The following is a 25919-nucleotide window of genomic DNA, read 5'->3' on the forward strand; positions in this document are numbered from 1 at the left end:
AGAACATCAAATCCAGATGTAACACACAAACCATTGGTATATCATTTATCTAACACAGACCAGTGACAACATGCTCCTTGCCAACACATTGTTTTATTAGAGGGAAAGAAGTAAAAACACATGACATCATTCAAGGGCTGTTAAAAAAAAAAAATCAACTTGCGATTCCTTACTTGTTCAGATGACTGCAGACCAGTGACCCAAAATATTATTTTACACACAGAAATAATACAGGATCTATAACTACTTATGCTTAATGTTTAAGGACAAAAATAAGCAAATGTTTGAATCATGGCGGTAGAGAGCCCGTTACATTTCAGCTGGTATATTATAGAACGGATATCAGATACATTTTGCGCCGTGAAACCAAATTAAAAAAAAATTAACAAAAATCACGACTAAATCTCCACTTAAAATACAGAGAGGAAACTTTGTCTAAAAGAGAAAGTACTCTCACGAGAACAATCCCTTCTGGAGGTCACTGGTCTTACAGTGAAAAATATATATACTAATACATTCTGAAACAAATATGATGAAACGTTGGAGAAAGAAGTCAATGCCTCTGAGCCCAATCTCATCGTCACTACAAAACCTTGTATCTTCCTTTGCTGGTGGGTTGGTAGGAGTTTTGCTAAAATGAGAGAGAACATTTATTGAGCAATGAGATTTTTTTTTTTTTTATATACTTTTTTCCCCCACTAAGTTAATTACTTTCAATACTTTTAAAACATTCCATGTTTATTACCGGCGTTCATACAATGATGCAACCAACATGTAGACTGACACGAACGATTATAGAATGATTCCCTAGGCCTAGCATCAGTAAATAAATAGATAGGATAGATCTGAGATAACAGAGGACAGAACCATACATATGGATTCTATTTCTATGGACAGAACTTACTAATCTGATAAGCTCCTCCTTGATGAGACGAGTGATTTCAGCCTTGGCCTTCGTAACGGCCAGCTCATTTGCACCTGTCAATCGAATACGTCAAAATATTACGACAAGTGACATCCATCAACAACAACAACAAAAAAACACTCACTACTGCTAACACTGAACTCTCCAACATTGGTAAAGACTTGAAGTGATCATTGCAAGTAGAATAGCTGCTTACTCTCAATAGCCAGGTAGATCTTGCGTTCTCCCTCTTTGGGCTCTTTGCCTGGAGGGAAGTAGGTTCCTCTGATGGTAATGGCTGCCTCGGAGTATTCTCCGATCCTCTGGAGGGCCTCCTTAGACGTGACCTTCCACCTCGCAGTCTGGTGGAACACAGGAAACAGACATTAACATCTTCCTGTTCGCTTAGGCCGTATTCACAAAGCGTCTCGGAGTAAAAGTGCTGACCTAAGGATCAGTTTTGCCTTTTTTAGATCATAATGAATAATATTATATGGACAGATCTTAGATCAGCACTCCTACTCTGAGACCCTTTGTGAGGTCAATTCCACCTACCACTTGTGTGGGATAAACTACTTAAACCACAATCACTTTGTTGATAGGACAAACAAATGTCAAACAAATGTGACTTGTTTCAGGAAACTAGGCGTATGTCCACGGCACTACTTCACAGAAGAGGCATTTGCACGTAAACCTTTTTTGTTGTTGATCTAAATGCGTTTTTTTGTTGTTGCACAAATGCCTTAGGGAATATGTGAACTTTCATGTGCCTTAACACACTTCTATATCATCTGTAAATGCGAATAAAATAGTTAAATTACAAGCCTAGTTGGTTTAGCCAAGGAAAAAGATCCGGAATCTTCCTGCTAGCCATGATTGGCTGAGATAATGAATGGGCTGGACATGCCGAGAGATGAGTTGGGATTGGTCTGCCATGTAGCACACTTCTGTCTATAACATGAGCTGCTCAGTATGTGTAGATACTCCTTTCTAACGCAGATTTTTTTGAAAGACACCATGAAGAACAGCAAAAGTGTTGCTAATTCTCACCACTTCCTGGAAAACGAACGTGCTATGCTGACTCTTAAAATGAATCAGACGATGAGGAAATCCCTGATTTGTCAACAACAACAAAAAGTTTTCATTGAACCAAACATTGTGGTCTTCTGAAACACGGATCAACAGTGCTGTTGTCACGGAAGAAATCAGTGTCGTGCCCGGTGGAAGCAGAGTATGAGGAAAATTCTGGCGTTTGATTGCAAATATGCGGAGGGAGTCGAAAAGAGAACACACAGAAGACTGTTGTATAAAACACTTGTCTTTTCAAATTAAGGGCAAGAAGCGTTCATCCATGTATACGGGTAAGAGTCTAGCTAGCTACATTTTCAGATATTATATGTTTCTTATTTAGTCAGAAAGTCATTTACATTGCAAGTTAAAGGGTACTGCTAGCTAGCTAGCTAGCTAGCTAGCTAGCTAATGTTAGCTGGCTGGCTCGTTAGATAATGTTATGCGTTTGATCTGTGTAGTAATATTATTTGGATCTCAGAAATCCACTTGCATTGCTAGTTATAGCCTAATGTTAGCTAGCTAACATTGAAACTAGTTGGTTAGCTTTAGCTACTTGCAGATTCATGCATGGAAGTAACGTTATGAGTTGGGATTATGGTTCATTGTTTGGCTAGCTAGCTACATGTCTAAAAAAAAAAAAAAAAAAGACTCCACTATGCAAGTAACCATTTCACTGTACCGTTCACACCTTCTGTATCCTGTGCATGTGACAAAATCGTTGATTTTATTTGATATAGTGTGTGTTTACCAGAGACGTTAATGTGAAGAACATGACCTGCACCAAAGTCAAATTAGGATATAACGTTAGGCCAACGAGACAGTGTCCAAGTTATAAAATTCTCAGGTAAGAATGCCCTGCTTTTATTTCGTCACACTCACAACCGTAAGCTATTTTCTGTAATTAGCTCGCCATTAACTTGTAAATATCATTATGAGATTATTTTCCTGTAATAATGAATAACAATTTGCTGAAGATGTTATCAGCTATGATATGGTCATTATTTGAACAGGCTAGCCATCTAACAACGTTAGTAACATGCTAGAAACAAACCAAAACATTGTTTAGAAAGTTGCATTTAGTTGCCTGGTTTGTTAGATTGACATCTACTAAATTCATTTTTTAAAACAGATGGGTTTATTGGTGTTAACATGCAAAAGTTATGATATTTTGGACCACCAGCCAGCCTGCTGATGTCATGCATGGTTTTTGTGTTTATACGTTTTTTCATAACGACAACTTTGATGATCGGACGACAACAGAATGTTCACGTCACTACGACAACCGTCTACAGACATGTCAATAGATGTAGTATAAACCAGCCTTTAGTCTTGAAATCTTTGGTTGTTTAGTACACTATCGTATCCACTCTGTGAAGCCTCACATGTGAACCCTTAAAGAGATGTGTGGGGGCTACGGCTTAAGAGGGTGTGAACAAGGCTGAATGGATGTAGATAAAGAAGAACTCTCCAATAGGTGTACCAAAACAAGTTGATCAACTTTCAAAGCAGAATTACTTACCCCTTATTCCTCAACTGTACGATATACCATTTTCGAACTCTGAGTCTCTACTTTAATGTAAAAAAAATAAACAATAAAGTTAAAAATAAAAACACAATTTCTAATTTTGCTACATAAAACCGAATCGAGCCGGTCGGTCACGAATACGATTAAGATCTACCAGCTAGTGTTTCACCGTAAGCTCCGCCCGTCAAGGAACAGACATTGTAAAAAGACCATCCAATGTTCAACTGAAAGAGAATCAGCATGATAAAGTAAAGCATAGTTCATATAGCAATGGTGAATACCTTTCATTTAGAGATTCAATGAGCAGTCCTCCACCTACACCCTAGTGTTAAGTCCCAAATGACAACCTATTCCCTATGTACTTTACTACTATTGACCAGGGCCCATAAGACAGTAGTGCACTGTCTAGGGATTAGGGAATAGGGTAAAAGTAGAGCACTATATAGGGAATAGGGTGGCATTTGGGATACAAACCCATATAAAAACTGACCTGAGGGAAATCATTGATTTCCAGCTCCTCTTCGTATCTCTTGACGGTCTCGGCCTGTTCAGCTGCCTGCCTCTCCTCCTCCAGCTTCTCCACAGGGATGTAGTTGAGCTTGGCGTTGATTTTCTCAGCCAGCTGCTCGGCGATGGTCTTAGCCGAGACGGAGGGGGCCATGATGGTGCCTCCTCTCAGGATGGCATTGGTGGCCTGTTGCATCACATCCTGTCCAGAGAGAGCAATGGATTATGTCAGGAACGGAAGGTTGAAGACTACTAAAACTCACACAGAAACAAAGACCAACCTGAGCCTCAGCCCCCAAGTTCTTCTGGGCGTTGATCCTGAGAGCCAGTCTCTTGGCCATCTCCAGTTTCTGGATGTTTCCAGCAGAGGGGGCACCGAGGTTGGCAAGGCCCCCTGCTGCTGCAGCCGCCACGGCCGCAGCGCTGGGCGGCCCTCCCCCTGGAGCCGACAGATCCTTCACCCTCTTCTTGGAGTTGAACATGCTCTCGATCTGCTCATCAATCTGTAAGGACAGGGTGAGACATTGTGTCAATATTGTACGTATTCTATGAGGTTTTAGAAATGTATTGTTTGACCACAACGGATGGGATGCGATATACATTATCAAGAGTCTGGAATCAGGTGAGTGTTCCCTACATAACCCTAGTCTGGAACCAGGTGAGTGTTCCCTACATAACCCTAGTCTGGAACCAGGTGAGTGTTCCCTACATAACCCTAGTCTGGAACCAGGTGAGTGTTCCCTACATAACCCTAGTCTGGAACCAGGTGAGTGTTCCCTGCATAACCCTAGTCTGGAACCAGGTGAGTGTTCCCTTCATAACCCTCTATAACCCTAGACTGGAACCAGGTGAGTGTTCCCTTCATAACCCTAGTCTGGAACCAGGTGAGTGTTCCCTACATAACCCTAGTCTGGAACCAGGTGAGTGTTCCCTACATAACCCTAGTCTGGAACCAGGTGAGTGTTCCCTACATAACCCTAGTCTGGAACCAGGTGAGTGTTCCCTACATAACCCTAGTCTGGAACCAGGTGAGTGTTCCCTACATAACCCTAGTCTGGAACCAGGTGAGTGTTCCCTACATAACCCTAGTCTGGAACCAGGTGAGTGTTCCCTGCATAACCCTAGTCTGGAACCAGGTGAGTGTTCCCTTCATAACCCTCTATAACCCTAGACTGGAACCAGGTGAGTGTTCCCTACATAACCCTCTATAACCCTAGTCTGGAACCAGGTGAGTGTTCCCTACATAACCCTCTATAACCCTAGTCTGGAACCAGGTGAGTGTTCCCTTCATAACCCTCTATAACCCTAGTCTGGAACCAGGTGAGTGTTCCCTACACAACCCTAGTCTGGAACCAGGTGAGTGTGTATGTCCCAAATGGCTCCCTACATAACCCTATTGGGCCCTGGTTACTTACAAGCCCTTAACCAACAATGCAGATCTAAGAAAAATAAGTGTGAAGTAAAAATGTTTTAATAAAAATAACTAATTAAAGAGCAGCAGTAAAATAACAGTAGCGAGGCTATATACAAGCCATAGTTGGCATTCTACTCTAAGCTTTATGAGAGTGTGGAACCTGTACTCACATCCAGGGCCCTAGTCACATGATCAGAACCTGTACTCACATCCATGGCCCTAGTCACATGATCCGAACCTGTACTCACATCCAGGGCCCTAGTCACATGATCCGAACCTGTACTCACATCCAGGGCCTTAGTCACATGATCAGAACCTGTACTCACATCCAGGGCCCTAGTCACATGATCAAAGCTGTACTCACATCCAGGGCCCTAGTCACATGATGCGAACCTGTACTCACATCCAGGGCCCTAGTCACATGATCCGAACCTGTACTCACATCCAGGGCCCTAGTCACATGATCAGAACCTGTACTCACATCCAGGGCCCTAGTCACATGATCAGAACCTGTACTCACATCCAGGGCCCTAGTCACATGATCAGAACCTGTACTCGTATCCAGGGCCCTAGTCACATGATCAGAACCTGTACTCGTATCCAGGGCCCTAGTCACATGATCAGAACTTGTACTCACATCCAGGGCCCCATCCTCGTCGTCAGAGTCCTGCAGACCCAGAGCAGCCTTCTGCAGCTTCTTCCTCTCATTAGCCAGGGCATGCTCCGTCTCGTCAAACTTGAAGCCCTTCCCTGAGAACCCGCTGCTGCTCTTGATGCTTTTACCCTCCTGGGGAAAGAAAAGGCCGTTATAGAGAGGGTGTGTTGCATTCACCTACTGATGACACAGTGCTAGCAGCAATGGGAAGTAAGCCAGCGACATAACCGGTCTAATCTTGTTGAATAGGAGTTGAATAAAAAAAAAAATTTTTTTTTAAAAGGACACAGAATATAATATTGTAATTCGTCGCTGAAAATCATCAGCTCTAATGCACAGTTTCTTTGTTGCTGGGCACACATTCTGCATACAACGACCGGGTAGCTTCCATGACAACGCCGGAACAGCACTACTTCCTCTTACCGCTTGCCGTTGGTTTTTGAAGGACAGCCACAGCTGCTCCAGCTCCTTAGGCACAGGGGACCCTGAGAGCTCCAGGGCCTTGATGATGTCCCCAGCGTAGCGTGCCTGCTCATCTGTGATGAAGGTGTAGGCAAAGCCCTGGGACACAACAAATCAGGGTGGTTTTAAAATTAGGGTTGTAACGGTACACATATTTGTTCCTGAACCGTTTTTTGTTGTTACGGGACCTGGGTCCGGTCTTCGCGGTGAACCCTGAAAAAAAATACTTAACATACGGAAACAATTAAAAACACAAGGCCCATCTAGGCCTTACACTGAAATGTGTCTACCGCAAGCGATGCATGCCTCGTGTAAATCTGAGCTGAAAAAAAAAAAAACATTCATAATACATTTCAGGCCATTCCCGTTAAAACGACACATTGTAATCAAAAATCAAGACTTAAATTGTCGCATTTCAAAACTGTTCTTTTGTGAGGCGCAGCGGGGAACTAGTTCTGTACGATGGAGAGTGGTTGGCTGGATAAAACCGGAGGATTCTCCAGCATCGTTTAAATATCCAGTTTGGGAACATTTTTGGCTTCCCAAGTAGATTACAATGGCGATGGACAGAGAGTGTATATGTCACCACTGCTCGACGAGAATAGCCTATGCAGATGCCAACACCTCAAACATGGTGACACATTTAGGCCGACATCACCCCATTATTCGTACCAACGGAAGAAGACGTAATATATATATATATATGCCTTCAAGCTGCCCTTGGTAGCTGATTCTGACCAAATCAATTAAAAGAGTGATAGGTATGTTCATAGCCGTGGATATGCACCCATTCTCGGTGGCTGAGAAGAATAGGGAGTTTTAGCATCTTGTGAAAGTGCTCGAGCAACGTTACGAACTTCGACCTCTCTGACATATTTCAGCAAACAGGAGGTACCCGGCTCTAAATAAGCAAGCTAAAGCCGAATTGGCCAATGCACCCTGTATTGCGCTAACTACAGATGGATGAACCTCCCAGGGCTACATAGCTAGTTAACAGTGACAGCCCATCATCAAATTCCCCCTGATTTGGGAAATGTGAAGTACCATGCTACAGACACGGCCCTTTTTTGATAGTCACACAAGTGTGAATATTTTTCTCTTTGTAAGGAAACATAGTGTAGGCCTATACAATGTCTGAGCATTGTTTACATGATGGACTTTACAAGCATATTTCACTTTATTTTATTGTTCTTGTTGATGAGTAATTGTTTTTTCCCCCCCTTTTAACCTCTCTTGGGTAGGGGGCAGTATTTTCACAGCCGGATGAAAAACGTACCCAAATTAAACGGCCTACTACTCGGGCCCAGGAACTAGAATATGCATATTATTAGTAGATTTGGATAGAAAACACTCTGAAGTTTCTAAAACTGTTTGAATGATGTCTGTGAGTATAACAGAACTCATATGGCAGGCAAAAACCTGAGAAAAATCCAACCAGGAACTGGGAAATCTGGTTCTTGTAGTCTTTTCAAGTCATTGCCTATCTAACACACAGTGACTTAGGGTTCATTTTGCACTTCCTAAGGTTTCCACTAGATGTCAACAGTCTTTAGAAAGTTGTTTGAGGCGTCTATGGTGAAGAGAGAGCGAACAAAGGAAGTTGGAAGTTGTTGACTCAGGAAAGCACATGAGTTCATTGGCGCGCATTCACGTGAGGGGTAGCTGTGTTCCAACACGTTTTTCTAGACATTGGAATCGTCCGGTTGGAATATTATTGAAGTTCTAAGTTAAAAAGGCCCTAAAGATTGATGCTATACAACATTTGACATGTTTGAACGAACGTAAATATTACTTTTTTGACTTTTCGTCGTGACATTTTGGCCGCGCTTCCTACACTTGGAGTAGCTTACTGAACGCGCAAACAACAAGGAGCTATTTGGACATAAATTATGAACTTTATCGAACAAAACAACATTTATTGTGGACCTGTTTTTGGATATAAATATCAACTTGACCGAACAAAGAATGCATGTATTGTGTAACATGATGTCCTAGGAGTGTCATCTGATGAAGATCGTCAAAGGTTAGTGCATAATTTTAGCTGGTTTTCTGGTTTTTGTGACGCCTGTCCTTGCTAGGAAAATGGCTGTGTGGTTTTTCTTGTGTTGGAACTGTCCTAACATAATCTAACTTTATGCTTTCGCCGTAAAGCCTTTTTGAAATCGGACAATGTGGTTACATTAAGGAGATGTGCATCTTTAAAATTGTGTAAAATAGTCATATGTTTGAGAACTTTGAATTATGACATTTTGTGGTTTTGAATTTGGCGCTCTGATTTTTCACTGGCTGTTGAATAGTGTGAACCGTGGCTCGCGTCCCACCTGCCCAAGAGAGGTTAAGAAAATCCAAAGTGCTGGTTATTTCTGATAGTGCTCTCATCAGGAGTTATATGACTCATGATCAAATATGGATTCAGGAATACCAACACTTTGGAATTTATTGGTGGGGCAAAAATCAAGAGTTAATATTTTAGATTGATTGTGGGTTCTATCAATGTAATTGTCTGCATAATTTCCAATAACCCATTTTTTTTATTAAAAATAAATACATATTTTCCTTCTTTATTATTATCCCGTAACCTTACCATCTCTCCCCTAATTGGAGTAAACTAAATGGACAACAATACTTAGGCTTCTACTTCCAGCTATTCATTTTACAGACACGGTATATTTTACATTAGCTCTTTCTTATTTTTTATAGTCTCACCCTTCAGCTCAAACCCCTCCCATCCATCTCTGAAAACCATCCAGTTTTAAATACCAACACTATGTATTTTCTTAAATAAACTCAAAACTACAGTAACTATTGGCATTACATTTCCCCGCTGTAGCTAAACCGAACCGTGGCCCCAAACCAGCAATACGTACCAAACCGTTATACCCCTAGTTTTAAATTAACGGTTTCTACATAACAATCAAATGTATCTTTTTTTCCTAATATGGTTGTAGAATAACATTTTTCCCCCAGTGATTTGTTCCATTTTAGTGATCAGAATTCCTGGAATTCTTGATAAACCAGTAACAATTAATTCGTTTGATGGACTACTAGTGTATCCTACAGGACCACTACTCACTTTGTTCCCGGCTCTCCCTGTACGTCCAGCCCTGTGGACATAGTCCTCGTAGTGGTTGGGACAGTTGTAGTTGACGACCAGGATCAACTGCTTGATGTCCAGCCCCCTGGCCGCCACAGAGGTGGCCACCATTAGCCGACACGCCCCGTTCTTAAAATCATTGATGACACTATCTCTGTCGTACTGGTCAATGCCTACAGGGAGGGGAAGGAGATAAACAAACGCTTGTTATCAAATGATATAGTTCAAAACAACTAACATGATAAACATTTCGTCTCTATCTGCCATAAACATGGTTTAATTAGAAGATAAAATAAGGAAAATGGTCTAGGACACGATGAGCTCAGCCCGGTCACTTTCAAACCCTGGACTAACTCAATGTGTGTCCCAAATGCCACCCAATTCTCTACATCAGGGGTATTCAACTCTTACCCTACGAGGTCCGGACCCGGCTGCTTTTCTGTTCTACCTGATCATTAAAAATTGCACACACCTGGTGTCCCAGGTTTAAATCCGTTCCTGATTGGAACTGTCTTCAAGGACCAGAGTTGAGTTTGAAGGTGCTACTTAATGCCCTACTTTTGACCAGAGGACCAATTTTTTGTGGGTGGAGCCTCAGACTAGTGACAATAGAACACTGGTGTGTTTGTATGACATCACCTCCGTGCAGAGACATGCAGGGGTAGGAGGCCTTCATCAGGTCTTTGAGCAGCCCGTCAGCATGCTCCTGTTTGTCCACAAAGATGATGACCGAGCCCTTCTCCTGGTAATGGCCAAGGATCTCTAGCAGCTTCAGGAACTTCTGGTCCTCCTCAATTACCAGCTAGATGGAGAGAATACATGATGAGGAGGGGAAAAACATGGATGTCTGTGTGACTTCAGCTAGACAAGAGAGAAATGGCAGCAACACTAATTTAACAAATGACCAATATGGAATATGTAAAAGATGGATGGTGGTGCTATTGACAAAATAGGAGATATATTCGTATTCATGGTGAATAGTTACGGACTCAAGACATTTCCACTTTTCATTTCTATTTTTTTTCTTCTAAAAACATAATTCCACTTTGACATTATGGGGTATTGTGTGTAGGCCAGTGCCACAACATCCAAAATCTAACATTTTTTAAATTTAGACTAAGACTAACACAAAAATGTGAAATAAGTAAAAAAAAAAGGTGTGAATACTTTCTGAAGGCACCAAACAACAAAAAAATCTTTAAAAAAAATGCTAAACGTGTAAAGTGTTGGTCCCATGTTTCATGAGCTGAAATAAAATCCCAGAAATTGTCCATACTACACAAAAAGCTTATTCATCTCAAATGTTGTGCACAAATTTGTTTACATCCCTGTTAGTGAGAATTTCTCCTTTGCCAAGATAATCCATCCAGCTGACAGGTGTAGCATATCAAGAAGCTGATTAAACAGCATGATCAATACACAGGTGCACCTTGTGCTGGGGACAATAAAAGGCCACTCTAAAATGTGCAGTTTTGTCCCATAAACACAATGCCACAGAAGTCTCAAGTTTTGCGGGAGTGTGCAATTGGTATGCCGACTGCAGGAATGTCCACCAGAGCTGTTGCCAGAAAAAATAATGTTCATTTCTTGACCATAAGCCAGACAGCTGATGAAACTGTTGGTTTGAAACATCAAAGAATTTCTGCATAAACTATCGAAAACCGTCTCAGGGAAGTTCATCAGCGTGCTCGTCGTCCTCACCAGGGTCTTGGCTGCAGTTTGGCATCGTAACCGACTTCTTCAGCGGATGTTCAGGGGGCCGGAACATAAATTACAAATAATTTGCAAACTGCAAATTTACCGCAAGAAGCCCAAACAGATATAATATTTGAATAAAACACAAATTTCAAACTGTTCTTACATTGGTATATACACGATCACATACAGTATATACTGTATCTGTATTATGCGTGGGAATACTCTGGAACAGATTTCCAAAATCTTAAATCATCTTGAGCTGATTTGCTAGTGTTTTTACTGTCTTATGTCCAAAAATAAAAACATTATTTTTTTGCTCACAAAACTTTAGGAGCAAAATAATATCACCGGCCTTCAGGCCGCCAGTTGCGTATCCCTGTACTGACGGGACGGAGTAGAACAAGAGTTTTTCCTCACTACATGACTGACTGACCAGGAACAACTCCTGGGCCTATCCACAGGGCACCAAAAAAAGTTAAAGAGATGGAAGACGCACACTATTCCCTTTATAGTGCACTACCTTTGACCAGAGCTCTATGGTCCTTGGTCAAAAGTAGTGCACTATAAAACGGTAACATTTAGGACACACAGAGAATGTAAAAAAGGCTAGTCTTACCACATGTTGCTCCACATCAGAACACACCACGCTCCTGCCTCCAACTTGCACCTCGATGGGCTTGGACAGTATCCTTCTGGCCAGTGCCTCCATGGCCCGCGGAAACGTAGCTGAGAACATGACCGTCTGCCGGTCTGGACGCACGTTGTCCATGATACGCATCACCTGGGGGAAGGAACATTACAGGAGAGGATATGACCTATTATTCTGGTGCCAGGGTCACGTCTAAATAGCTGCTATAAACACGAATTGACGCAAGTCTATTTTCCTTAAGAACACCTCCTTGGATTAATTATTTATAAAGTAATGATAATAACGTGTGTCTATTTACCTGCGGCTCAAAGCCCATGTCGAACATTCTATCCGCCTCGTCCACCACCACGTACGTGGCTCGCCGCAGGTTTGTGACTCGACCTGCACACCCAAGGAAAGTATAGTGACACAGGAAAACAATGTTACTCTCTGGAAAGTGGGCTCACCCAAAGCTTTCACACAAAGTTCCTGAACCTCCTGGTAAATTTACCTCAACAAGCCTAAAAAAAATACAAAAATACAAAAAAATAAAAAGTATTTATTTTTTCTAAGGCATTAAATACTTCACTTCAATTCACACAATTGCCATTTATTGTGTTCAGGCCTACTTTTAAGCGGGCCAAATTATTAGGTTTCTATATTTGTCTTGTCTTGCGTACCATCTCAGGGGCACGAGGAACCTGTGTAAAATGTCAGAAAACAGCCAATACAATAAAAGAGATGAGGCCACATCAAGCACTATGTGACCGCCTTTTCACCTACAAAACGAAACAGAGAGATTACCTGGCATGTGCGGAAGGATAGAACGCTAAACTGTCCCATTTCAATACACGTTTCTATTTTAAATTTAGCATTTACACAGTCATAAAACAACACTGACTTTTAAATACGAATGTAAACATATTCACACTTTTCGGACAACCATCTTCTACTTTTAAAAGGTTCAAATGTTATTCAAATCCATACATGAGTGAAATGTCTGACTTTTTTACATGACTAACAAGGAAACTTGACTTGGGATAAAGGTTTGTTGAAAGCTTGACTTACGCCTCTGAACGTGAGGACCACCCACGGAGGCAGTATCGTCTCTTCACCTACTTGTAGCTGATCATTATTCTTCAGGGAACACTTCAAAAACGGTCGGATACGATTCCCAAGGCGGTCAGATAACGTTTACAGTTTTAGTAAAAGTGGTACTGACTTGACTCTCGTACGGAAACATTTCATGCAAAGCAGGACATTTACATCTCACTTTCTATCAGTACCTGCGCTGCTCGTGTTTTCAGGGTCAGAAAGTGACATTTTTAAGTCAAAATAATTATAACACTGGACATTGCACACACACACTGCAGGTTTATCACATATCAGAAATCCCTATCATTATATGTTCACTGGATACAATAATACAAGAGAGCTATGAGACAAGGTGTGTCACTCACCGCTGTTGGCACCTAACATGTCAATCATTCGCCCTGGTGTGCACACAATGATCTCTGCTCCCCTCTTCAGCTCAGCAATCTGCACCACAAGCAAGAAACAAACTATTTAAAAGATAGCCATATTCAACCAATGTACAATCCTGTTTGCTTTTTCCTAACTGATTACAGGGCTTGACATTTACTTTTTCTAATATTTACTTGCCCAAAAGCTCAAGGTCACTTGTCGCCCCGCCAAAAAATGGTCTGTAACACCATGTTAATCTGTGTATGATGCAAGGAACAACTTTACAAAAATAAAATGTATTACTAATCTTTTTACATTAGAGAATCAGACCGAATTGGAGGTTACACCATGCCTGCTGGGCTTCTCTGCATATTCAAGCCTGTCTCAAAATACAACACTGCCCCTTTAAAAAGGCTCTCCTGGAGGATGATAGGCTACCAAATGTGGCCAATCAAATATAGCAACATTACAACCAAATACTTTTTAATGTCTTTTTAAAATAATTCCCTCCAGGGGATCAAAAATTAAGGGGGAACCGTTGATTTAAAAAATAATAATATGTTGACGGTTCAAAACAGACTCTGGGGCAGTTCTGGGACGACATATCCAAAATTCATTCAACCACTGCACTTTAAAACATTTTTAAAAAGCAAATTAGTTTTATTTCTGGTATGATCTGTTGCCTCAGCCTCATCGTTTTAAAAAATAAATAAAATATGAAAACTAAATGCAACTGGCAGGAAACTCCCGTTCTCAAAAGCACACTCGAGGGGTTTCATGTGACAGATAAAAATATCCTGTTAAAAATTAAGAGGAGATCTAAAGATGTATAAACTAGCACGGGTTGCTAATAAGACCAGGACTATGGGTTGCTAATAAGACCAGGACTATGGGTTGCTAATAAGACCAGGACTATGGGTTGCTAATAAGACCAGGACTATGGGTTGCTAATAAGACCAGGACTATGGGTTGCTAATAAGACCAGGACTATGGGTTGCTAATATGACCAGGACTATGGGTTGCTAATATGACCAGGACTATGGGTTGCTAATATGACTAGGACTATGGGTTACTAATATGACTAGAGATATGGGTTACTAATATGACTAGGGATATGGGTTACTAATATGACTAGGGATATGGGTTACTAATATGACTAGGGATATGGGTTACTAATATGACTAGGGATATGGGTTACTAATATGACTGGGAATATGGGTTACTAATATGACTAGGGATATGGGTTACTAATATGACTAGGAATATGGGTTACTAATATGACTAGGAATATGGGTTACTAATATGACTAGGAATATGGGTTACTAATATGACTAGGAATATGGGTTACTAATATGACTAGGGATATGGGTTACTAATATGACTAGGGATATGGGTTACTAATATGACTAGGGATATGGGTTACTAATATGACTAGGGATATGGGTTACTAATATGACTAGGGATATGGGTTACTAATATGACTAGGGATATGGGTTACTAATATGACTAGGGATATGGGTTACTAATATGACTAGGGATATGGGTTACTAATATGACTAGGGATATGGGTTACTAATATGACTAGGGATATGGGTTACTAATATGACTAGGGATATGGGTTACTAATATGACTAGGGATATGGGTTACTAATATGACTAGGAATATGGGTTACTGATGACTAGGGATATGGGTTACTGATGACTAGGGATATGGGTTACTAATATGACTAGGAATATGGGTTACTAATATGACTAGGAATATGGGTTGCTAATATGACTAGGGATATGGGTTGCTAATGACTAGGGATATGGGTTACTAATATTACTAGGAATATGGGTTACTGATGACTAGGAATATGGGTTACTAATATGACTAGGAATATGGGTTACTAATATGACTAGGAATATGGGTTACTAATATGACTAGGAATATGGGTTACTGATGACTAGGGATATGGGTTACTGATGACTAGGAATATGGGTTACTAATATGACTAGGAATATGGGTTACTAATATGACTAGGAATATGGGTTACTAATATGACTAGGAATATGGGTTACTAATATGACTAGGAATATGGGTTACTAATATGACTAGGAATATGGGTTACTAATATGACTAGGAATATGGGTTACTAATATGACTAGGAATATGGGTTACAAATGACTAGAAATATGCATTTGGTTGCTGGACAATAAAATGTTAATTTGAAACCCAATAGAACATGAGAATATGCCATGGCAACCAGCATTTAAAGTGTTTATAAAATAATTCCCCTCAACATTACTATTGTCAGATTTTGGCTAGGCCACTTTGAAACAAAGACATGTTTCATAAAATGATAAAAACGTCTAGGTTTTAAACAATTAAGTTTATGGTTAAATCGTTTTGTTGTTTTTTATTTATGCTGACCGCCTCTGCTCAGATTCAAGGTGGGTGACGTGCGGTGTACAACAGCCACTGTCCTTCACTCTCCTGGTCTTGAGACTATTTAATCTGGACGAACCGTGCTTCCAGTATGTCTGACAGAATCAAGCCTTTAGACATTAACGCTACTTATCCTTCATTATAATAGCCAAACATGAATACCGTTTAGTCTATATTTTTATACTTAAAAAGTCTCAAAGTTTGGCATCATTTTATGGCGCCTCCCTCACGTCAGCATCGGTTTGGACATGAGGCTGTAGCCAATATGCATATCACCTACATGTATTTTGTACATGAAAATTAGATTTGAATATTATTCTAATGTTGGCGCCTCTGATCCAATTCTGATTGGAGTAGGTTAAATGTTTGATAGTGATGTTTTTTTAAATTGTCCATTCAGACACCTTAAACCTATATTCTTCTTATCTGATTTAAAAAAAAATGTTTTTAACTTGTCCCAGACAAGAGAACAAGCATTCATGCTGTGTTTTCATGTGTTGCTGCCACGCTATGGTCTTAGGTCTCTCTTTATGTAGTGTTATGGTGTCTCTCTTGTCGTGATGTGTGTTTTGTCCTATATTTTATGTTTAATCCCAGCCCCTGTCGCCGCAGGAGGCCTTTTGCCTTCTGGTAGGCAGTCATTGTAAATAACAATGTTCTTAACTGACCTGCCTAGTTAAATAAAATTTTTTACAAAAATGTATGTCGAGCCCTGTATTATTCAAAACCTACAACCCAGGATTTCTTTAAATACAATGTACAATCTTTTTTTCCCCCATCATGGTAAATTGTAATTACAACCAGGTAACACTACTCCCATGATGAGGTACTGGTTATCAATAACCCCCCGACCCTACAGCGTTAGAGGAAGTGGTTGTACCTGTTCACTAATCCCAGTGCCTCCATATACACACACCACCCTCAGGTTCAGGGGCTTGGAGAACTTCTTGCACTCCTTGGTGATCTGCAGAGCCAGCTCTCTAGTGGGAGTCATGATCACAGCTGAATGGGATGGGGGGGGGGGGAGAGAACGGACAAATAGAACTCAGACAACATACTCTCGCCGTTTATTTGCCCTTTCAAAATACAGCACCTTCATTGAACAGCTTTCATATCGTCTGATAGGACCATTCTGCTCAGCAGATTAAAATTGTGATTTACACATAGAACTCAGAGACGGCAGCGTTCAGGTTAATTTAGGTGTAATTGATATGGGGTGGTATGACAGAAAACTAGTAACAAAAAAAAATAATTAAAAGGGGGCCCTTACCGATGGGTCCCTCAGCCTCCTCCAGGGGCCTCTGGTCCATGATGTGACGGTACATAGGAAGGAGGAAGGCGATGGTCTTTCCACTGCCGGTCTTAGCGATGCCAATGAGATCTCTCCCAGACATGATGGCTGGAATGGCCTGGGCCTGGATGGGGGTGGGCTTCTCATAGCTGTGTCTGCAGACGTGAAGACAACATCACTTAAACACACCTATCTAGAAGTGTACGGCAAGTGAATCACAGGCGACATCCGCACTGAGCTAAAAGGCTAGAGCTGCCGCTTTCAAGGAGCGGGACACTAATCCGGACGCTAAGCCCTGCGACGAACCATCAAACAGGCAAAGCATCAAACTATCGCGGATCACAAATGGAAACCCAGCCGCGAGCTGTTCAGTGACGCAAGCCTACAAGACAAGCTAAATACCTTCTATGCTTGTGTCGATGCTAGCAACACTGAACCATCCATGAGAGCCCCAGCTGTTCCGGAAGACAGTGTGATCACGCTCTCCGTAGCCAATGTGACTAAGACCTTTAAACAGGTTAACATTCACAAGGCTGCAGGGCCAGACACATTACCAGGACGCGTACTGAGAGCATGCTCTGACCAGTTGTCAAGTGTCTTCACTGACATTATCAAGCTCTTCCTGACCCAGTCTGTAATACCTACATGTTTCATGCAGACCACATTAGTCCATGTGCCCAAGAATGCCAAAGTAACCTGCCTAAATGACTACCGTCTCATTACACTCTCAAAGCATTTCATGGCTACAGATGTAAAGCTGGTCATGGCTCACATCAACACCATCATCCCAGACACCCTGGACCCAATTCGCATACTGCCCCAACAGATGATAATCTCCATTGCACTCCACACTACCATTTCCCACCTGGACAAAAGGAACACTTATGTGAGAATGCTATTCATTGACTACAGTTCAGCGTTCAACACCATAGTGCCCTCCAAGCTCATCACTAAGCTAAAAGACTCTGGGACTAAGCATCTCCTTCCGCAACTGGATCCTGGACTTCCTGATGGGCTGCCCCCAGGTGGTAAGGGAGACAACAACACATCCGCCACGCTGATCCTCAACACAGGGGCCCCTCAGGGGTGCATGCTTAGTCCCCTCCTGTACACCCACGACTGCGTGGCCACGCACGACTCCAACATCATCATTGAGGTTTGCTGACGACACGACGGTGTTAGGCCTGATTACCGACAACGATGAGACAGCCTATAGGGAGGAGGTCAGAGACCTGGCAGTGTGATGCCAGGACAACAATATCCTCTCCCTCAGCATCAGGAAACGGAGAGCCGAGAATGCCCCCATCAACATCGATGGGGTTGTAGAGGCGCCTCTTCATTTCAGGAGTCTGAAAATATTCGACATGGGCCTCTCAGATCCTTAAAAAAAGTTCAACTGCACCATTGAGAGCATCTTGACTGGCTGCATTACCGCTTGGTATGGCTACTGCTTGGCATCCTACCGCAAGGCGCTACAAAGGGTAGTGCGTACAGCCCAGTACATCACTGGGCATGAGCTCCCTGCCATCCAGGACCTCTATACCAGGCGGTGTTAGAGGACCTCTATACCAGGCGGTGTTAGAGGACGGCCCTAGAAGATGTGCATCAGTAAGTGATACTGATGCACCAAGTGTGGAACCAACAGGAACCTGAACAGCTTCTACCCCCCAAGCCATAAAACTGCTAAATAGTTAGTTAAATAGTTAACCAATAGTTACCCAGACTATCTGCATTGACCCTTTTTGCACCAACTGTTTTGGCTCATCACATACGCTGCTGTTACTGTATATCATCTATCCTGTTGCTTAGTCACTTTATCCCTACCTATATGTACAGTACATATCTACCTCAATTACCTCGTACCCCTGCATATCGACTCGGTATTGGTACCCGTGTGTATATAGCAAAGTTATCGTAACTCATTGTGTATTTATTCCATATGTTATTTATTTTTTAAATATTATTTCTTACTTTTTGTTTCTCTGCATTGTCGGGAAGGACCCGTAAGTAATTAATTCACTGTTAGTCTATAGTCTGTTGTTTACGAAGCATGTGACAAAACATTTGATTTGATCAAACTGCAGATTACATAACAAAATGTATGTTAAGATCCTATTCATTTGGACCAATACGTGACTTACTTATATCTGCTACAATGTAAAACTTTGTCTGTGACACTCACCTCTTCAGTGCACTTAGAATCTTCATAGACGTGCCACACTGAACCCATGACTTGATAGGCTTGGGACAACCCTTTCCTTTGACTGCGATTCCCTCCAGGTCCAACCTGTGGACATTCACCTCTGTATGCATTCACCAAACAAAACCAAAAGGAGACGAGTTAGATCAATGATGGGCAACTTTGATAAGGGTGGGGGACACACAAAACAAACGGAACTCATCATGACAGACCGCAGCGGCTCGCAGGTCTGCGTTCATTTCCTGAAATTCTACACATTTTGCCGTGGGGCGTAGAGAAATATTTGCAAATAAAAATATGATTTCCGAGTGAGAAATTGACTAACAAAGTCAATGCCACCCCCAGCTGGAAATTCGACCATGATTACTACAAGTTTCGATAGCTGTCCACTAGACTCATTTACCAATCTAACATTTTTCTTTTTTGCTAACGTGCTAATTGAGTGACTGTCAGTAACTGACAGAAGAGAAAAACAGCTGATGCACAACAACATTTTGAAATTGCACTTTGTATATTCCACCATTCTCTCAACATTAGGTTGAGACCCCAATCGAGTTCCTAAATTGTAAAAAAAAATATATATATATGTGAGGGGGGGGGGGAAATCGATCTGAGGACCTACAATTGGGGGGGGGGCAGTTGCTCATCAACAAGCAACATTGAAACTTGTCATTTAGCAGACAAAAGCAACTAAAAATATCCACACCAAGGTTTCCGTGAGCCGGTATTAGCCAATAAATTAAATTGGCACCGGACAGGAAAAGAAAAAAATCCCATTGGGATGGAAATACATTTGACCGGTCAAGCTTACCGGTCAACAGGGTAATTTGCAAAACTAAGTGGAATTAAACTTGACTTACCTCCCTACTCTTCTACATTTGCACACACTGTACATAGATTTTTTTTCTATTGTGTTATTGACTGTAGATTTATGTGTAACTCTGTGTTGTTGTTTTTGTCGCACTGCTTTGCGTTTATCTTGGCCAGGTCGCAGTTGTAAATGAGAACTTGTTCTCAACTGGCCTACCTGGTTAAATAAAGGTGAAATAAAATAAATAAAAACTGTCCCGTGTAAATATTTGTTATGCATCTTATTTACACAGCATACAGATACAGAGATTTTGAGAGGAATATCTGTCAGACAGCGTGAGAGCTGCTACTAAAACATCTCAAACAATTAATACACAGGCAACGGAAGGCAGTCTTCATCAGCACGTCACACACCCCTTTGCAATGAGCTGGAGGTAGTATGCATTTTGAAAACATACTTTAAATAGTTTGAAATAGTTTAAAACATGCCTCATAATATGTTTTTACTACATATTATGAGGCATGTTTTACCTTGCTTCAAAGTAGCCTAGCCAAAATCAGACCCTATCCATGGAGGCAATTATTTTGAGATATATATATCAACTTTATTTCATTGTCCAGTAGTCAAAACGCACAATCCTAGTTATATTAGCAACCCATGCTAGTTGTTGCACATTATAGCTCCCCTCTTTCTAAATATCAAAACTGATATTTCAATCTCTGTCACAGGAAACCGCTCGCTTTTGACAACAGTGTTTTCCGGTTAACTGCATTATGGAACGAACATTCGCACGTAGCCTAGTGCCTTGTGCGCATTGCTGCGCTTATAAATGTGAAGAAAAAAATGGTTTACCGATTCTATTGGTCAGTTTGTCAAGAAAGAAACAAACTATTCCAAACACACTCTGGAACAGTTGCGGGATGATAGATCCAAAATTCATACATCCAGTAGGCATAGGCTACATAAAAATAAAATAAAACGTTAAAAAGCAAATGAGTCTGGTGCAACAGATCAGAATGTTTAGGCTAGTAATTTTGCTGTTCGTTACTCATCTTGTTGGCTGAGGAAAAGTAAATGTGGGCATCGGAATTCAGTAAGGACCACAAATTGTTGTATCCTCGATTTGCATGATCTGTTGAGATTAATTACCATAATCTAAATGTGATTTGTCATTCTGAGCACCGTGGTTGGACGCCCTAATCAGGTTACACATCCAATGGTTATGGGTCCAGTAAATTGAAATGCTGCTGGTCAAATTTCCTGCGCCACAATTTCCTAATGGAAACCCTGCCACAAACATTGGTTCGGTTTGCTTTTGGCAGAACTCGGCTAGGCGACCATCTGTGCTCATACTCCTCAAAGTCCTTTGCTTGAAAAACTAGAAAATAAATTGCAATATTAGTGTTGTTTGTCCCTTTTGAGCCACCGTAGCAACAACATAGCCAGATACACTTCCTCAAAATAGTCAAAATTAATCAAAGATAAATAAAGAAATGTGATACATTTTTGTCTTTTGCAAAGAACTTAGTCGCGCAATTTTACATCTAGCTAAGAGGTTTGGTGCAGCATTTCTCAAGTGAAAAAATGTGCATGAAAACTAGTCGTCTCTCATTGAATGACAATTCTTGTTCTCACTCCTACTAGGATTAGTACAGTTGACTAATCACTGATGAAGGGGCGTAGACTTTGGCTACCGAACATCGACTTGCCTCAAGAAAAACATTTGTGTGCGCAAACAGCTGGAAAAACTTGCAAAGGCCAAAGTGGAAAAAACATCACAAAAAGTATTAATGATATACACGCAAACAGTTTCGACTGGGAAGTATACGGTAAGCTTTAGAGTTAGTTCAGTCAACTAAGTTTTACGGGGAAAACGTCACTATCACAGTCATTGCAAATAGACCCATCCTCAAAAAATAAGCGATTTTTTTTGTTGTGTTTTTTCTTTTTTTTAACAAATACATGTACACACCCTCTGGAGACATCTTGGCCAGCTCCGGCACCTCTACATAGAAGTCCTTGCGGTACGGTTCGTACTCAATCTTCTGGTGATCCACTGGCTCCAACACCTTCCTCTGTTTGGTCTGGTAGCCAGTCAGGGCTGTGGCCAGATCCACTTCCTCTTCCTCTGATGAGTACTGGGAAGACAGTGACACAACATGTAGGAACCTGCTCTCTTTAGGTGAAAAAAAACTTTGAGATAAGTTCTTGAGACTTTTGGAAGTTTCCGAGGGAGATGGACTGCGTACCAAAATGGCACCCTATTCCCTATATAGTGCACTACTATAGCACCCTATTCCCTATATAGTGCACTACACTTGACCCCATGAGCCCTATACATTTACACAAACGATCACAACGAGAGCATGACGAGGACAAAAACTGCTTACCTCCATTGCATCCTGGTCATTCTCCATCAGCTCACCCTTCTTTTTGTGGACATTTGGTCCCCTCTTAGTTTTGCATACGGTGACAACTTTGGATACGTTTACTCCTCCCTTCTGTTTGTGTGAAGGGCAACAAAAAAAAATCATAATAATAAAAAGAGATTGCATCACACACAAAAAGACCAAAGCAGCACATACTGACAAGCAATGTTTCCAATGAGCTAGATAATGTATGTGTGAAGGAAACTATCGGGGGATGGTCTAACTTACCTTGTCGTTCCCTTTAGACTGGGGGCCCATGTTGAACTTCTTGACTTCCTCCTTGACCTCCTCCATGTAGGCGTCTAAGGTATCCAGCTCATCCTCTGCCTCCTGCTCCATGGGAGTAACCTCCTCTTCCTCTTCCTCCTCCTCCTCTTTCTTTTCCTCCTTCTCCTCCGGCCCCTTACCCTCCTCGCCTTCTTCAGCCTCTTCCTCGGGAGCTGTCCCTTCCTCATCGTCATCTGAAAGGAAGAGAAGTCTGGTGAGACCCTGTGTTGGCAGTTATCTAAATCAGTCTTTGAAAGTGGAAACTAATGCATTTAGGTACATATTAACCCACAACACAACCATGAAAAGTAGAAGTCTGAACTTGTTCCTCACCGTCATCATCCTCCAGACTCCACTTCTTTCCCTGCTTCATCTCCTCAATCTCTCTCTTGATCTCCTCGATGTTCCCTAGGGCCTTCTTCCTTTGGTCCTCCCTCCACTTCTCCACTCGCTCCTTCCTCTTCCTCATCTCTTCCTCCAGCTTGTTCTGGTCAAAGTCTTGCTGTGGGGACAACACATAAAGAATGCGCAAATATTCAACTGTCATATTTCGGTCAGTGTTTCCAAATTGCTGAACATCTACAGCGGAATAGGACTCACATCCTCAACAACCTCCTCTTGCTCTTCTTTGATTTTCTTCTTCTCTGCAGAGGCTTCAGGGTTGTCTTTTTCCTTGCTTTTAGACAGACTGGCAAACCAAAACAGACAAAGGAGAACAAGTTAAGGTCGGGTGTAAGTAAGATTTATTTAGGGGGGGGGGGTATAACCCTTTGGTAAAAACTCACGTCTCATCAGTTTTCCTGCTTTTGCTGGGGCTTGCGGATTGTGATCTGCGTCCTCGGCTCCTAGACCTTCTATTCCTGTCACGGCTCCTGGAGCGCCTCTTCTCCCGACTCCTAGAGCGTCTGGATCACATCAGACCAATTCAATAACAATATCAGACCAGGTATTTATTTCACATTCAAAAGACACACCCTTACTCTGATGACTTTGATCAATCACTCACTCTTTCACACACAGCTCACCTGGGGCGCTTCCTGTCTCTGGACCTTGATCGGCGGCGGTCACGGCTGCGTGACCTCTCTCCCCGCCTGTTGCGGTCCCTGTCTCGGTTTCGTGAGGCGGCTCCATCATCCTTCTTGGAGCGTTTGTCCGGGGAACGGCTCTTTGATCGACTCCCGGACCGACCCCTTGATGCCGACCGTTTCCTGTAATGCCTAACAAACATTGCCAAAAATGATTTAAAACACTTCAAAAATTTTAATCACTTAACTAAAACGACTGACATAAAATAGAACAGGCTGAAGGAGTCCAACGTGTGTGTGTGTATATATATATATATGTGTGTGTGTTTTAAAATCGTCGTTAGTGCGAGAGAGTAATGCCGCGTTGGGGACAACTGGGGACTCGGAAAAGTACGACTTCATTACGTTCAAGACAACTGGGAATTCTGAGGGGGAAAAAAGCAAAATCGGACAGGGAAAATCGTTTCGAACAATCATCCAATTCAGAATTGCACGTCGGGAACTCGGCCATCTATGCACAAATCTTTGGCCTCCGACTTCCCGACCCGAAGATCACGAACGTCATGATTTGACCCCCCCCCCCCGAGTTACTAGTTGTCTTGAAAGCACCATATACAACTGCACAGCACATGGTCAATGTGTTTGAAATAATTGTGTCGTTTGTGAATGCATTATCAAGTATTTTTACTTTGGCTATTAAGTTAACTAGCCAGCTAGCTAGATGTCACATTCAATGGTCTGTAAACGTTAGCTAGCTTGTTAGCTAGCGCGTTGGATCAACGTTGCAGATTTGATAGCTAGCTCGGTTTTTTTATCCTTCAAAACAGATAAAAAATAATACAAGAGACCCTTAAACTCCTCACTTACCTTGACTCGCGCCCCATGTTTACGTTGAGTCCACAAAGAGATTAAATATCAATATTTTATTGTTAAACTTCGTGCATTTGTTTTCATGCGTGATCACGTTAGCCGTTTCCTGGAACGTAATCAAAAAGTGACCGTTCTTCTTAGATTACGGAGCGACATTGAATGTGTGCGCCTCAAGTGGTGGGATGATTATTTTAACGTCATATTGTATAAATATTGTTACTAAAAAGTTGTACAAAAATATTAGCATTTACTCTCCTTGTGCATAAACACACCATAAGACATAGTTGACATAAACCCAAATGTACAAGGTCACTGCCTTTATCTAGGAGTTTATTTATTTTATTATTTTATTTCACCTTTATTTAACCAGGTAGGCTAGTTGAGAACAAGTTCTCATTTACAACTGCAACCTGGCCAAGATAAAGCAAAGCAGTTCGACACATACAACAACACGGAGTTACACATGGAGTAAAACAAACATACAGTCAGTAATACAGTAGAACAAAAGAAAAGAAAAAGTATATATACAGTGAGTGCAAATTAGGTAAGTTAAGACAATAAATAGGCCATGGTGGCGAAGTAATTAGAATATAGCAATTAAACACTGGAATGGTAGATGTGCAGAAGATGAATGTGCAAGTAGAGATACTGGGGTGCAAAGGTAAAGCAAGATAAATAAACAAATAAATACAGTATGGGGATGAGGTAGGTAGATAGATGGGCTATGTATAGGTGCAGTGATCTGTGACTGATCCGTTTAATGACAGATCTAAAAATCAACCAGAAACAATTGTGAAATGTTCCAAGGTTTTATTTGTTTAACACAGCATATTCATTACAGCATGTTGTTAGCAGAACTTAAACACCACTATAAGATGCAACATTCCCATCTCTTTATCTTTGATATTGATTCCAATATTTCACATACAATAAATAAAGCATTTACCCTTAACAAAATTATAATTTTCAAAATTATGAAAATGAATCAAGTCGATCTGACATACAAAGATCACACCAATGAATACAAAGAAAGGAAAATAAAGTCTCACATCAACTGAATAAATTAATTTGGATGCCATGTAGGATTTGGGGAGGCAGGTAGCCTAGTGGTTAGAGCGTTTGACTAGTAACCGAAAGGTTGCTAGATCGAATCCCCGAGTTGACAAGGCAGTTAAC

The 25919-nt window shown here is 41.4% G+C and overlaps 1 protein-coding gene across 1 annotated transcript; it reads right to left on the minus strand.

The window, feature by feature from the left end:
- Nucleotides 1-74: 74 nt before the first annotated feature.
- Nucleotides 75-24994, minus strand: ddx46 (DEAD (Asp-Glu-Ala-Asp) box polypeptide 46). The gene is made up of 23 exons (XM_014198249.3): nt 24741-24994; nt 23874-24065; nt 23634-23753; nt 23449-23536; nt 23182-23350; nt 22810-23042; nt 22543-22653; nt 22125-22290; nt 19324-19444; nt 17121-17296; nt 16731-16852; nt 13419-13497; nt 12278-12360; nt 11947-12111; nt 10272-10434; nt 9612-9805; nt 6500-6637; nt 6059-6208; nt 4289-4510; nt 3991-4209; nt 1122-1266; nt 905-978; nt 75-631 (listed from the first exon to the last, which is right to left on the minus strand). The coding sequence occupies exons 1-23, from the start codon at nt 24755-24757 to the stop codon at nt 584-586; spliced, it is 3195 nt and encodes a 1064-aa protein (XP_014053724.1). The 5' UTR covers nt 24758-24994; the 3' UTR covers nt 75-583.
- Between the last annotated feature and the right edge of the window lie 925 nt (nt 24995-25919).

Source organism: Salmo salar, chromosome 04, assembly GCF_965601325.2.
Source record: "Salmo salar chromosome 04, fSalSal1, whole genome shotgun sequence".
NCBI classification, from domain to species: domain Eukaryota; kingdom Metazoa; phylum Chordata; class Actinopteri; order Salmoniformes; family Salmonidae; genus Salmo; species Salmo salar.